Raw genomic sequence first — 14,602 nt, 5'->3', positions numbered from 1 at the left:
AAAGATATACAGCATATAATGTCAACAAGCATTTTCATCTTGTAAGTAAAACTTATATTTTTGTGATGCTTCCTGGAACAAATAAAGTGAAAATAATCATATTAAACAGGAATAACAACATGGTTGAAAAACACAGCTTAAGTAAACATTGGTTATTACTCAGTGGCGCATATCACTGAAGCATCAAGCATTAGATGGCTTTCAGGATGTTAGCTGTCTCTATAACTCTGATCTCTGCCCACAGGTGCGACACTATTTTGGGCTTCTCCCTTGACGTCCCAACTGGTCTTCCAGACTAGCACTAGCACTGAGGAAAACAATTTTTTGTAAAGGTTATGGAAAGTGTTTGCTATCCAAAAAAAAAGCTTTATTATATATTTCTAAAAAATGAAGTCGAAACAGTACTTCGGCTATGATCTGACTCCATGGTGAGAAAAAATTTATTCAATCTTCTGTATGACATTTCATATACAAACTCATAAAAAAGTTGTGTGGATGTTCCTCAAGGCTGCTTGTTAATCCCATTATAACCCTTCAATACAAGTCTCCCACACTGAATGCCAATGGTTTCCCCTGTCCAAAGAGAGAGATGCATGCTGGGTACAGGTTCAAGTTACAGTGCTGCCCTTCAGGCTGAGGGGAGTTTCCAATGGCTTAAACTGTTTTTGGTGTATGTTTGTACATCATTTATTAACATACAAATCAATATGTTCACTTTATTGTGTCCAAAATGTGTATTATGCACAAAAAATCTGGAGAATGGCATCAGAGCAGATCATCCTTAAAGGATGCTGTCACATCACTAAGATGGATGATGGATTTAAATAATGTATGTTTAAATACTATATGTTGATATTCTTTAATTCTGGAGTGATCCATTGAGGTGTCTGGGTTATCACAAAACTCTGTGTGGCTATGACAAGTGGGTCAAAACTGAATGAACAAACAACAGACTCTTAAGATAAAGCCCACTGGCTCACACAACCAACAATAGCTCTCTATAAACAAGCACATGTTTATGTGGAAAATATTAGTCAAAGCAAACAAACCTGATCAAGTACAATTAAAGCATGATGTCTTTTAAAAATAATTATTGTACAATTCAGAATAATTTTAATAAAAAATAATTAAAAGCACAATTTGATTTATTAACCCTTTAACAATCAAACAATTGCCAATAACAATTATAATGTGAAAATTATTATATACTGGTGTAAAAGGCTCTTACACTCAGAGAGGGTCATATGTGGTGCGACAGCTGAGGCCGTTGGTCGGTGGCGTGTGTGGAATGCAGTAGATGGAGAGGGGTTAAGTTATTTTTGTGGACAGAGCCCACCGTTACTCATCTACGCTCATTTCACTCCGAGTTGCATTGGGAAAGAAGACTGTACCTGTGCCTTGGGAATTTAAATCTGATCATTATCAAAGCCAACCTGATTTAGGAAAACAATCTTATGAAGGGAGAGAGAATATCAATCTAAAGAAGGTAAGTTTTTTGGGGCATGTGCGGGGACACAACATTTCTGAAGGGGCCACAGGCGCATAAGGGCCTGAGCAAGAGTGTGTATTACAGTTTAATTTATTTCAAAGTACAAAATATTTTGTTTGTTCTTTTCCAAAGGCAACGGTATAAATATGTATAAATATAACAGTATAAAAAAACATGTGACAGTATATAATTAATACGGCAATACATTATCTAAAAATGTTTAATCACTTTTTGTTCTGCCATTTATTGATTTTGTCTGGTCATTTTTACATGGATATCAAAACAATATGGGTAAATCCTGTTAAGCATCCAAAAACATGTATTATCAACAAAGCTAGGACTAAGTTACCTTAGATATTAGGAAGACTGACTGTATTTACACACATGCTGGGTTGTTTTAACACATGGTTGGATAACATATGGAAAAACCCAACTGTTGGGTTTTTATTAACCTTTGTTGGTCACTTCAAGACATGGTTAGTTCAAGACATTTAGTGTCATAATTTACCTATCCATGGTTTTAAACAATCTAGCATTCTTAGATTGAGAGTAAATGAAGCAGTTCAAGCAGTGTACTGTATAACCATATTCTTTTTTTGGTAAGAATATAATGGCAAAAATATCCTAAAGATTGCTGTACACCTCAAATAACGCTTTTAAAAATTACAAATGGGATTTCAGCATTTAAGAAACGGTAAAAAAAATGCAATTGCATATCAAAATGCAATGTGGGCAGCCATTTTGTCTCTGTCATCTTCTAAAAGTGAGGTGTGATCAGTTGAGAGATCGAGTCACCAGTGAGTTGACTGTTGACTGTGCATTGCAGTTTATAGATGATTACCTAAAAATTACTCACTTTGAGGTGTATAAGGTTACACCGAATACCACAAATTGTGTTTTCTGTGAGCATGGGTTAATCCTGCCAGATTCCAATAACTGAAATGAAGGATATCAGATGTAGTAAAAAAACAAAAACAAATGTCATGTAACTTAATATGTAGCAAAATTGGCTTGCATTGAAGAAGACAAAGATCGTTACATAAATAAGCATCGTAAAGTTTCTTTGAATGCTGTTATTGGTTATAAGTCTCATGTGTGCTATCTGGGTGCTGACCCTTTCTTAGTCTCAACTCATATCTCCAGATAAAAATAGCCAATCACATGGCCAGACTGAGACTGGTGTTAAAATTAGGGCCTGGATGGTTGGTGGTGGTCTCCCATCACAAACATCTGTTCATCTGTTCTCTTGTAGACCACCAACTATCTTTTGTAATTACTTACACTCAGGGCTCAAATCCTCTAAAAAAGTAAATAAGAGATGTTATTTTGAGCAGTAGGTCTTTGGCAAGAAGTGCAATCTATCTTACAATATAGATTGCAGTTAAATGTTACTTTTGAAGAACAGTGTGAAGTAACTTTTATAATGTACATTTTTATCCTCAAAATAACACCTGATCCTAAATCTGATTTAGTGTTTTCACTACAAAGACATAACAGTAATAGTCTTTCTCCCAATGTCAGCTTCATCTGACATATCTTGCAACAGGCCCCATCACTGCGTGTCAGAAAAAACGGCAACATGACTGAAGTGATGAGCGCGGCGGATGTGTCTGTAGGCACGATGCATGAAAACAACACAGATGATGCTAATGAAACACAGAACGTAACTAATGACAAAAACCATGAAGAGGAAGAAAACACAACGGGCTCAGCAGAAAAGCGTGACAGCAGTTGCATGAACGAGGAGATGAACAATGTTGCAGATAAACCACAGAAGACCACGCAACCAGAGAAGGTAAAGACTACGGACAGAGCAAGGAAGCGCGAGAGGGTACAAAAAAATGAAGCAAACATCACACAGGTGGACGATATGAATGATGTGGGTGATGAATTACATGACACTGATGTGACGAATATGTCAGACGTGGCATTTAAACAAGAGGTACAAGATATGTGTGTGTATACAGTATTTTGAAATATATAATGACTTCCATTTCTATTTTACTAACAATCTCTCTATCCTTTTCGCTCTCTCTTCTGAAGAAACTGCTTAAAACATCTAAGCCCATACTGAGGAGTTACGTTCCCAAGTTGGGCAAAGAAGATGTAAAGAATAAATTTGAGGCCATGCAGAAAGCTAGAGAAGAGAGAAACCAAAAGAGAAGTCAGGATGAGCAAAAGAAACGCAGGGAACAGTACGTTAAAGAGAGAGAATACAATCGCAAGAAGCAAATGGTCAGTACAGAAACCTTCCCATCGGCACCTTGTTTTGTTACTTTATCCATTGAGTGCTTCAGCTCGGCTTTCTGTCACTTACAGTAAATTCCAGGGGCGTAGGAACTGTCAATAAAGTTTGTTACATTTTATACAGATCATTTTTTAAAATCTGGAGTCTACGAAACATGTAAGATGTGTGCCACACTCAATCCTGATCTCATGAGAATTTGCATGTATTTTACGATTAGGCTAATTAGGATGATCTTGTACGAAGTGAGTTGTACATAAACATACGATTATTCTAAAAAAAAACACATAAGGGAAATCCCACCCCTTACCCCAACGTCACAGGGGCGGCAAAAGTAAATCGTTCAAAAGTGTACGAATGTGGTCTCACGAATTCATACAAATAAATTAGCCACGTCGTAATACATACGAACTTCCATGAAATAGCGTTCTCAGTTTCATTGGTTGCTACGCCCTTGGTAAATATTTGGTGGTAAAACATTTGTCTTGTGCTTGTTGCGTATCACATGTTTAACTACGACTAGGCATCAGTTTAGCCTATTTCAAGCATTTTAAAGGATAAACAGTACACAATCCTTCTTGCAAAAAAGCCTTTAATCAGTAAAACACCCATGAAATATCTCTAATGCCTGTCTGCTGCATGCACACTTTACTGATCCTCTGCTTGTGTCATATTGTTTGGTCCAATCAGCATCCTTCCCCTGTAGGTCATATGTGCCCGTCTTATACAAGGATTAAGATCTGCTTGGCTTGCTGCAACACGCATGGCTTCTGATCCAGGATAAAACTCCTAACCTCACAACCGTTCTGTCTGATCCTTAACAGATAAAAGAACTTCTCGCCTCCAGCGATGAAGAAGAGGAGGTGAAACCGGCCAAGATAGAAAAATCATACGTTCCCAAGATTACAGGTAGGGCGTTATATGATTTATTTATATGTTTGATTTTGGAGGGATAGATTAGGAAATAATCATTGTAACAATGCTTTAATCCCATCGTTGATGCCAGCTGTCGGTTTTCTGTCCGTCCACAGGCAGTGTAAAGGGGAAGTTTGCAGAGATGGAGAAACAGAGGCAAGAGGTGGAGAGGAAAAAAACAGAAGAGGAGAGAAAGAAGCGGGCTGCACAGGAGGCTTTAGAGAAGGCCAAGATTCAGAAAGAATTGGCCAAGAAAGCCGAAGAGGTATGTCAGTGTGTCATGATGACAACATGCTGTGGATGTACAGTAGAAGGATGGGTATACTACAACCTGGCAGTCAGCTGATTTATCAGATCTACTATTAGAAAATCTGAACTAAAAGTCTCTTTAATCACTCGGGTAATCCCTGGTTTATTATCTACACTTTTATTTCAAATTCTAGCAAAAGAAGTCAAATAAAAAAATCTTAAATCACAAAAAAAGCTTCAAGCAGCAATAATGGGGTTATGCCCAACAATGGCACAAATGAACAAACCTCAGGTAATTCTGATGCAGAGATATAGGTCTTGCTAAACGGTTGCTAGGGTATTCTCATTGGTTCCTAGGAAGTGTAATGGCATCCATCAAGGTGACATAGAATGATTGAACAGGGTATTTATCCTTGATCTGTGACAAAAAATGTTTTTGTTTGCGTCTGTAATGCCTTAGAAGCTTCCTAAAAACCTCTCTCAGATAGCTCTAATAGGGTGGGGGATTTTAAACAAGTGGTTTTGCACCTATTTGGATCTCCCTACTGGCTTAACTTGCAATCTCATTACTGACTGGCTGACTTTGCTGCCACTCAAAAAATGTAGCCAATCATTTTAAAGTGGAGGGGCAGTGAGATGCCTGTGATGTCATAAGCATCAGTTTTCCATATTGGGCCGTTTTCTGGCTGACATTTATAAAAGAGGAATTTCTATGAGACTGAGATGTTTAGCATGGCTAGCACTTTTGTATGTTCATGAATGCGGGTAGACTACCATTATTCAACAAAGACAAGGTAAAAATGGTTTTTCATTCTCTTTCCCCTTTAATATAATAAAAATAACACAATAAGGTTGTATTTGTTAAAGTGCATTAGCTAACCTAACCTAACAATAACCAAGTGTGTTTTTAGCATTTATTAATCTTTGTTAAAGTTAGTTAATGCCAGTACTAAAAATAAAGTACAATGTATAAAAATCGCAGCAATAAAGGGCACCTATTATGACCTTTATACAAGATGTAATATAAGTCTCAGGTGTGCCCAGAATGTCTCTGGCATGTCCAAAATGCCCCTATTGGGTGGGAGCAAAAACATGCTGTTTTCATGTCTGTACCTTTAAATGCAAATGAGCTACAACTCCTCACTTCCTTACAAACAGACAGTGAGAGCTTTCAGTTAAAATAGATCTGATTAATACAATGTGAGACAATAGTATCTAGTGGACAGAGTACAACTCTTTGAGGATGGAAACTATGGCAATGCAGGACTCTAAGTGGGCGGGGGTTTATCAATGTGACCTCACATTAAAGGACAAGTTCGGTATTTTACACTTAAAGCCCTGTTTTAAGATTGTTTTTGGTGAAATAGAATGGTTTTGACTGAAATTTCGACACATGCGGCTGCCCTGAGAATTTTCGGATGTTTGTGTTTCATCTCACACCTCTACAATGGGTTTAATGGTGCACTGGAACAATCCTTTCTAAAATGCATTAAACTTTTGTTTACAAAGACGTGAAACTCACCGAGGGGTTAAGGGTGTTCACTTATATGCTCATACAAAAATCGCTGCAAAAGATGCTTTCCAACAGCCGTTTTAGCATTCGTTGTTAACTTGTGGACCTATTTTTCCAAACGCCTCACACCCGTACATTCTTCCGCTTAGAGCTTGAATAATAGACACTCCAGCCCATTGCCAATTGCAAGAATAGAAACAAAGTTCCCGGCACGGAGTAATACCGTACCTCACAGCACAACTAATACAAGTCAATGGAGTTGGCAAAAACTACGATAAAACCTGTTGGAATGCGTATTTTGCAGCGATTTTTGTGTGAGCATACCAGTGAACACCCCTGACCACTCGTTGAGTTTCACGTCTTTGTAAACGAAAGTTTAATGCATTTTAGGAAGGATTGTTCCAGTGCACCATTAAACCCATTGTAAAGGTAGGAGCTGAAACACAAACACCCAAAAATTCTCGGGGCAGCCGCATATGTCGAAATTTCAGTCAAAACCGTTCTATTTCATCATAAACAATCTGAAAACAGGGCTTTAAGTGTAAAATACCGAACTTGTCCTTTAATAAGAGAATCAAAACGGCATGTCTAATGAGACTGCTTTGGTTTATTGGAGATTAAAAACAAGGAAGCGGGTGGATTTTTTTCACCGTAGGGTGGTTGTGTTCACACACTGCCAACACACATTATGTCCAAACCCCTTGTAAAAGTGGATTTTGCATAATACGTGGCCTTTAAGGTAACACATTCTAGTGCACTGTGAATACATAACCATGATGTTTGTTTTTGTTTACAATGATTCTTAATCATTTTTGTTTGGACAGAACACCAAACAGTAAATGAAAATTTTACAATCATACAGTATCTTATACAGTACAGCATTTTACTTTATTTCTATGTTTTACAAATATGAAAAAGAAAGCTACATTTTTGGATCATTTAGATGATGGTTTTGGAATGTAAAATGATTATTTGAATTCCTGATTATTTATGTTTATGTAGCATATTTGGTAAAGCATTGTGTTAGCAACGCAAATGTCATGGGTTTAATAGCAGGAAACATACTGATAAAATTTATATTTTAAATGCACTTTTGGATAAAAGCATCTGTCAAATGTGTAAATGTAAAAGAACCGTTCTCCAAATGTCCATTCATTCTGGAGCCGTAGTTAACAAGCATAGACAACATGTGACTGACAACTGTTTCCCACACCACTTGTAAACTCTGCTCATGGACTGAATTAGCAGTCTCCTATCTCTGTATAGTACAACACAAATGGAAGCAACTGCGCTAAAAGAATGTCCACTCCTGTCAGGCCTTATCTGAAACCTGTCTGAGTGTTTGTGCATGACTGCAGAAATGTTGCAGGTCAAAACAGTATAAATTCAGTCTTAAATTTATTATTAGACTTCATAGACATTTGTGATTTCTTTTAAGAATCTTCAAAACAGGATGTTAAAAAGCTTTTCTAATAGAGTAACAAGTGATCTTAATATAACTGATTACCAACTAAGAATATTATGTTAAAATCACAGGAAGGCGATGAGAGCATTTTGGTAAGAGTGGTGCCCGCAAAATCACAGAAAGCCCCAGGAAAAATAAAGATCAACTTTGAAGACATGGAGAAGAACCGAGAGGAAGAACTAAAGAAGCGAACAGAGGAGGAGAAGAAAAAGAGATATGATGAGAACCGCCGGTCTTTCCGCGAGGCCAAGAGACGCTCCGTCGTTGAACAAGTAAAGGATTTTTTATCTTCTTGATCACTGACATGTCAATGATAAAGTACAGAAATACAATAATGCTTTGTATGGAAATACATAAAGAATGTAAGTTTTTTTTTAAAACAGGAGGATACAGAGTCTCTGCCAAAAGAAAAGGAGCAGGCGACTCCTGGAAAACTGCGCCTGACCTTTGAAGAGCAGGAGAAAGAGAGACAGGAGCAGCAGAAAAAACAGGCAGAAGAGGAGGCCAGACGGAGACTGGAGGAGGAGAAAAAAGCCTTTGAAGAGGCAAAGCTGGGCATGGTGGGTACATAGATAAAGGAGACCGGGAAAAGCTGTCATACTTATTTTTATTATTTTATTTAGGAAAAATATTGTGATTAATTAATTGTATAAATTTGTAACATTTAAAACGTCACAAAAATGTGACTTGCCCCAAGCTGGAATTTATAAAAATAAATATCTTTGTCCTAAATATTTCATTTACAGGGGACATATCATGAAAATCCGATTTTTTCCATGTTTACGTGATAGAATTTGTCCCCCAGTGCTTCTATAAACTTAGAAAAGAGATCAACCCAGTAACTTAGTTTTGGTAAACCATTCTCTGCAAGCATTTGAAAAATAGGTCATTGAAATTTGGCTCTCCTTGTGATGTCAGAAGGGGATAATACCGCCCCTTAATCTGCACTATCCAACCACGGCAATGCCATTTAGTGCAGATATCAGCTCATTTGCATTTAAAACGACAACCAAAAACAGCACATTTTTGCTCACACCTATAAAGTGGCAATTTTAACGTGCTATCATAAATTATCTATATGGTATTTTGAGCTAGAACTTCACTTATGTACTCTGGAGACACCAAAGATTTATTTGACATCTTAAAAAAGTCTTGTGAAATGTCTCCTTTAAACTCTGTTTGTTAGTATTGTGTTTGGTTGGTTTCCTACGCAAAAATAGTAAAGAAATATGGTTATATCGAAATCTTTGAAATCATAACTACTGAAATATAGGCCCTATGACAACTAGTGCTTAGTCTCTATACTGTTTAAAAAAAAGAGCAGAACAAATCTGGACCATTGTAGTCACTACACAGTCAGTGAAGTTTTTGCGAATCTGTATAATATTATACATAATAATAATAACATACCGGTACTGTTTATCACAGGTCCCAGATGAAGACGAAGGTCAGGTCACCCAGGAGAAGAAGGAAGAATTCAGGCCTGGTAAACTGCAGCTCAGCTTTGAAGAGCTAGAAAGACAAAGGGTGGAAGATGAACATAAACGAGTGGAAGAAGAACGAAAGAGACGAATTGAAGAAGAGAAAAAGGCCTTTGCAGAGGCCAGAAAGAGCATGGTCAGTTCATTCCTGTGCTTGTGCATTTACACTTAGCTAGTGTAAAAGTACTATGGTAACAAATATTGTCTGTCTTTCAGACATGTCACCGTAATACCATAACTATTTTTTAAACTACAGTACATTGAATACCAGGACAAAACCAACAGTTTATTTCAAAATATTATGAATAAAATGTTATCCCTACAATCAGACAAAGGTTTTGGTTTGCCGAAAAGACACAGTGATACATTTTAGTTGAAAGTCAAATCAAACTTGGATGGTTGTGAAAACTTACTTTCCCCACATCTAATTTGTTCACTCTCAGATTATTGATAGTGACGATGACATCCTGCTGGCCAAGATAAACTCAGACGGGGCCAAACCCGGGAAGTTGGCCATCAGCTTTGAGGACCTGGAAAGACAGAGACAAGAAGAGGAGCAGAAAAGAAAAGAGGAAGAGGCCAAGAAACGCCTGGAGGAAGAGAAAAGACTTTTCGCCGAAGCACGCAAAAGCATGGTAGGTCCACGAGATGTACAAAGTCTGCATGTATGTGCTAATGTTCTGCATTCATTCATGTGGCCAACTTAATTATAAATGGGCATTATACTCTTAAAAAAATGCTGTTCTGGCTAATAATTATTGCTTTGTCATAAACACTTTGTGCTGTATGTTTGTAATGCAATCTGCTTAAATATTTATATCATTTGAGCACATGTTCTCGGTCAGCTAACAAATGCGGCCATTTCAAAACATCCTTTGGGTTTCTGAATCAATTACAAATGTTAACACAACACATGTCTGAAACAGTGTGCTCATATGGTATACATGCATTGCTTTTTCTGTTATATGCTTTTTAAATTGTGTCTTTAAGAGCCCAGGACTGGATCGGGATAATGTAACTGGAAATGGAGATGAAAAAGTAAGAAAGGTTTTTAATAGATTATGAAACGTTGCTAAAGAACAGCAAAGATTAATCATACTGAAGAAATTAAAAGGAAATAATAATAAATAAAAAAAATTTGTGCCAAAGAATTGCAATTTAGTTTGCATGAGCGTCTGATCCGAATTAAACTATGGCATGGGAAACAAGCAAAACTGCTTTGCTGCTATCATGCACGGGCTGCGGTGTCAGCTTTAATATAGTTTTTAGTTGCTTCATTCGCTAATAAAAGCCTCTGTTTGAAAAAATACATATTTTACTTGTAAATACAACAAAGATACTGATAATAATGTATGGCAGTCATGTAGGCATCTGAAGATATTTTTAAATATTAGTACGGATTAAATTTAAAGGGTCCAGTATCAAAACCTGTGACAATATAAATGACCTTGTACTTTAGTTTTTATTAATTTCAATATAATTTCATATACAATGTATACATGCTAGTATACACTCACCTAAAGGATTATTAGGAACACCTGTTCAATTTCTTATTAATGCAATTATCTAATCAACCAATCACGTGGCAGTTGCTTCAATGCATTTAGGGGTGTGGTCCTGGTCAAGACAATGTCCTGAACTCCAAACTGAATGTCAGAATGGGAAAGAAAGGTGATTTAAGCAATTTTGAGCGTGGCATGGTTGTTGGTGCCGGTCTGAGAATTTCACAATCTGCTCAGTTACTGGGATTTCACGCAAAGCCATTTCTAGGGTTTACAAAGAATGGTGTGAAAAGGGAAAAACATCCAGTATGCAGCAATCCTGTGGGCGAAAATGCCTTGTTGATGCTAGAGGTCAGAGGTGAATGGGTTCGACTGATTCAAGCTGATAGAAGAGCAACTTTGACTGAAATAACCACTCGCTACAACCGAGGTATGCAGCAAAGCATTTGTGAAGCCACAACCTTGAGGCAACAAAAGCAGAAGACCCCACCGTGTACCACTCATCTCCACTACAAATAGGAAAAAGAGGCTACAATTTGCACAAGCTCACCAAAATTGGACAGTTGAAGACTGGAAAAACGTTGCCTGGTCTGATGATTTATGTTGAGACATTCAGATGGTAGAGTCAGAATTTGGCGTAAACAGAATGAGAACATGGATCAATCATGCCTTATTACCACTGTGCACGCTGGTGGTATATGGTGTGGGGGATGTTTTCATGGCACACTTAGTGCCAATTGCGCATCGTTTAAATGCCACGGCCTACCTGAGCATTGTTTCTGACCATGTCCATCCCTTTATGACCACCATGAACCCATCATCTGATGGCTACTTCTAGCAGGATAATGCACCATGTCACAAAGCTTGAATCATTTCAAATTGGTTTCTTGAACATGACAATGAGTTCACTGTACTAAAATACATCTTTGGGATGTGGTGGAACGGGAGCTTCGTGCCCTGGATGTGCATCCCACAAATCTCCATCAACTGCAAGATGCTATCCTATCAATATAGGCCAACATTTCTAAAGAATGCTTTCAGCACCTTGTTGAATCAATGGCACATAGAATTAAGGCAGTTCTGAAGGCGAAAGGGGGTCAAAAATAGTGTTAGTATGGTGTTCCTAATAATCCTTTAGGTGAGTGTATTTACAAGGGTAAAACAGGTTACTTGTTAACATTTACAGTGTAGGATACTGTAACATGACAATTTTTTTGCATTCATCTCACTCTGGGCACAGGTGCCAGATGATGATGATAAATCTCTAGTACGAACAGAGTCACAGGAAGCAATGCATCCTGGGAAACTTGAAATCAACTTTGAAGAGATGCTAAAAATGAAAGAAGATGCAGAGAGGAAGCGCAAACAGGAGGCCAGACGCCAGAAAATGGAGATGGAGAAGAAAGAGTTTGAACAGCTGCGGCAAGAGATGGGCGAGGTCAGTTTCGTATGCCAATAATGTAATCATTCAATTTAATCACTGCAATATATAACGTAAAAGATAATGTTCAGTGTCAAATATATTAAGCCAAACTCAACAACACATGACACAGACATTTTATGTTAGTTGTCAGCAGAAAATTATGAGTTCTTATGTTAATGGTAAACATATGTTTCATGGGTTTGGTTTAGGATGAGATTAATGAAAGCACTGAGGTGGTGAGCAATGAGTACGAAGAGCTGACAAAGCTGAAGCGGACCGGTTCAATTCACGCCAAATCCCTGAAATCCAAGTTTGAAAAGATTAAGGAGCTCACAGAGGAGGAGATCCAGAAAAAGATTGAGGAGGAAAGAGCACGAAGGAAAGAAATTGATGAGAAAATCAAGGAGAGGGAGGCTGAGCGATGTCAGGAGGTAACACATCTCTCATATTTTCTTTACATTTTTGCTGAAATCCCATAAGAAGCTGTGTGCTAATATTTAAGTATTTCACTAAGCATTTTACTTTTCTTTCACAGGATGAAGAAGATGACAAAACAACCCCAGTTAAGGCAGAGGATGTCCCATTCAGACAGAAAGTGGACATGCGTGCACGGTTCGAACAAATGGCAAAAGCCCGAGAAGAGGAGCAGAAGAAAAGAATCGAAGAGCAGAAGATACAGAGGATGCAGTTTGAACAACAAGAGATTGACGCTGCTCTTCAAAAAGTAAACCTCTCGTGCGCTGCTCTGTTTAAAAGATAAATGATGGCCCTGCCTGGACATGATGGCAGCACTAATGCATGACAGAACCGCATGTGTGCGTCAGCGTGTTATTTCTGTTGTTTTGCCGTTTAACTGATCGAATGTGAAACGCTCTTGTGTCTTTAGAAAAAGGAAGAAGAGGAGGATGATGAAGGTAGCATCATCAATGGTTCTGCTGCCTATGAAGACGAAGAAGACCATGCCAGGTCGGGTGCTCCATGGTTTAAAAAACCCCTGAAGAATCAGTCGGTGGTTGACGCAGAGCCCGTACGGTTCACAGTGAAGATCACCGGTGAACCCAAACCGGAGGTCACCTGGTGGTTTGAGGGTGAGCTGCTTCCAGACTCAGAAGACTACCAGTACATTGAGAGAGGAGAGACTTACTGCCTGTACCTCCCAGAAACCTTTCCTGAAGATGAAGGAGAGTACATGTGCAAAGCCGTCAACAGCCGTGGCACAGCTGCCAGCACCTGCATTCTTACCATTGAAAGTAAGCTGCTCCACATCTCAACTAACCACCTGCATGCTGCTACCTCTTATGCCACCACTAACCTGGAATCGATTGTACGCATCTCTTCCGCTTGGTTTCTCTTTTTCTTGTTACTGAAACGGTGTCTCTCTTTCTTCCTGTCTTTCTCTTTCCAGCTGAGGACTACTGATGCTCTCTTCCTCTGGATCTTTCCCAGACTATTTTTTTCTTTTGTAAAAGTTCATTTCTCACAGTAGGGCCAAAAACCGACGAGGAAGGAGCTGTATTTCTTTTTTTTGCCATTCCTCCGGAAGATACGCTCGATGATTAAGTGCAATCCGCTGTTTACATAAGACGTTGCACTCACGGTTAACAGGAAAACTGGGATGAATTTGTGCCAAAACACAGATATTGTTCCCATGGTCTTTTGGTGTTGCATAGCATTACTGATCAGCATCACTGCATAGCATAACTGAAAAAAATAATAATAAATAGAGTAGGACAGTATGACATAATCCCACTAAACCCTAAGGATGGATTTCAAACCCATATGATAGAATGAATGAATGAGAAATATTACTTGAGAGTTGAATTCAGTATTTGTTATTATAGTCTTCCTGTAAAGGGGGCTGAGGTTGCATCTTTTTTTTTTAATTCCTATAAGCACCTCTGTTGAGACTCTGACTTTTTCACTTTGTGATTTAAATATTGCAAGTTTTTCATATAATGTACACATTGAGCTTTAATGTCCCTGGATGTTTCTATAATATCCCCCAGTGTAGTGAGTAAGTGAAATGTATGAATAATAGGCTATATGTAGGTTAGCAGGAAGTGATTTTAGTTAGGCAAAGTGTCTGTGTAATGTACAAAATTATAATAAAATGAATAAAACCTAAGTGGTGATTGTCTTCTTTTTATACAGTATATCCATTATGTTACTTAGGCCATTGTAGATTTATTTATGAATATCTGAACATACCTGCATTATGTGTCCAAAGAATTTTCCTCTTTGCTCTACAAAACGGAAACAAGTAAACAAAACAGTATATGTATACTGTAAATGCTGAATTGAAACATTACTAAAATGTTCT

General features: G+C 37.9%; 1 protein-coding gene across 2 annotated transcripts; it reads left to right on the top strand.

Annotated features, from left to right (window-relative positions):
- The first annotated feature begins 1,318 nt into the window (after positions 1 to 1,318).
- nexn (nexilin (F actin binding protein)) lies at positions 1,319 to 14,407 on the top strand. Of its 2 annotated transcripts, XM_065246715.1 has the most exons (15): positions 1,319 to 1,486; positions 3,011 to 3,431; positions 3,533 to 3,724; positions 4,559 to 4,643; positions 4,766 to 4,914; positions 7,948 to 8,148; positions 8,260 to 8,436; positions 9,305 to 9,493; positions 9,801 to 9,992; positions 10,348 to 10,395; positions 12,100 to 12,297; positions 12,492 to 12,713; positions 12,818 to 13,006; positions 13,169 to 13,532; positions 13,688 to 14,407. In XM_065246715.1, exons 2-15 carry the CDS (start codon positions 3,069 to 3,071, stop codon positions 13,699 to 13,701), a joined length of 2,583 nt encoding a protein of 860 aa, XP_065102787.1. In that variant the 5' UTR covers positions 1,319 to 1,486; positions 3,011 to 3,068; the 3' UTR covers positions 13,702 to 14,407. The 2 variants fall into 2 exon arrangements, with proteins under 2 accessions (XP_065102787.1, XP_065102788.1); XM_065246716.1 differs by lacking the exon at positions 10,348 to 10,395.
- The last annotated feature ends 195 nt before the right edge of the window (positions 14,408 to 14,602 follow it).

This window comes from Paramisgurnus dabryanus, chromosome 11 (genome assembly GCF_030506205.2).
Source record: "Paramisgurnus dabryanus chromosome 11, PD_genome_1.1, whole genome shotgun sequence".
NCBI lineage: Eukaryota > Metazoa > Chordata > Actinopteri > Cypriniformes > Cobitidae > Paramisgurnus > Paramisgurnus dabryanus.
This window is presented reverse-complemented; position numbering and strand designations above follow the sequence as displayed.

Coding starts and splice junctions, on each gene's coding strand:
- nexn (XM_065246715.1), top strand. CDS start 3,069: ATGACTGAAGTGATGAGCGCGGCGGATGTGTCTGTAGGCACGATGCAT. Junction 10,396..12,099: donor CTGGAAATGGAGATGAAAAA/GTAAGAAAGGTT, acceptor CTCTGGGCACAG/GTGCCAGATGATGATGATAA. Junction 12,298..12,491: donor TGCGGCAAGAGATGGGCGAG/GTCAGTTTCGTA, acceptor GGTTTGGTTTAG/GATGAGATTAATGAAAGCAC.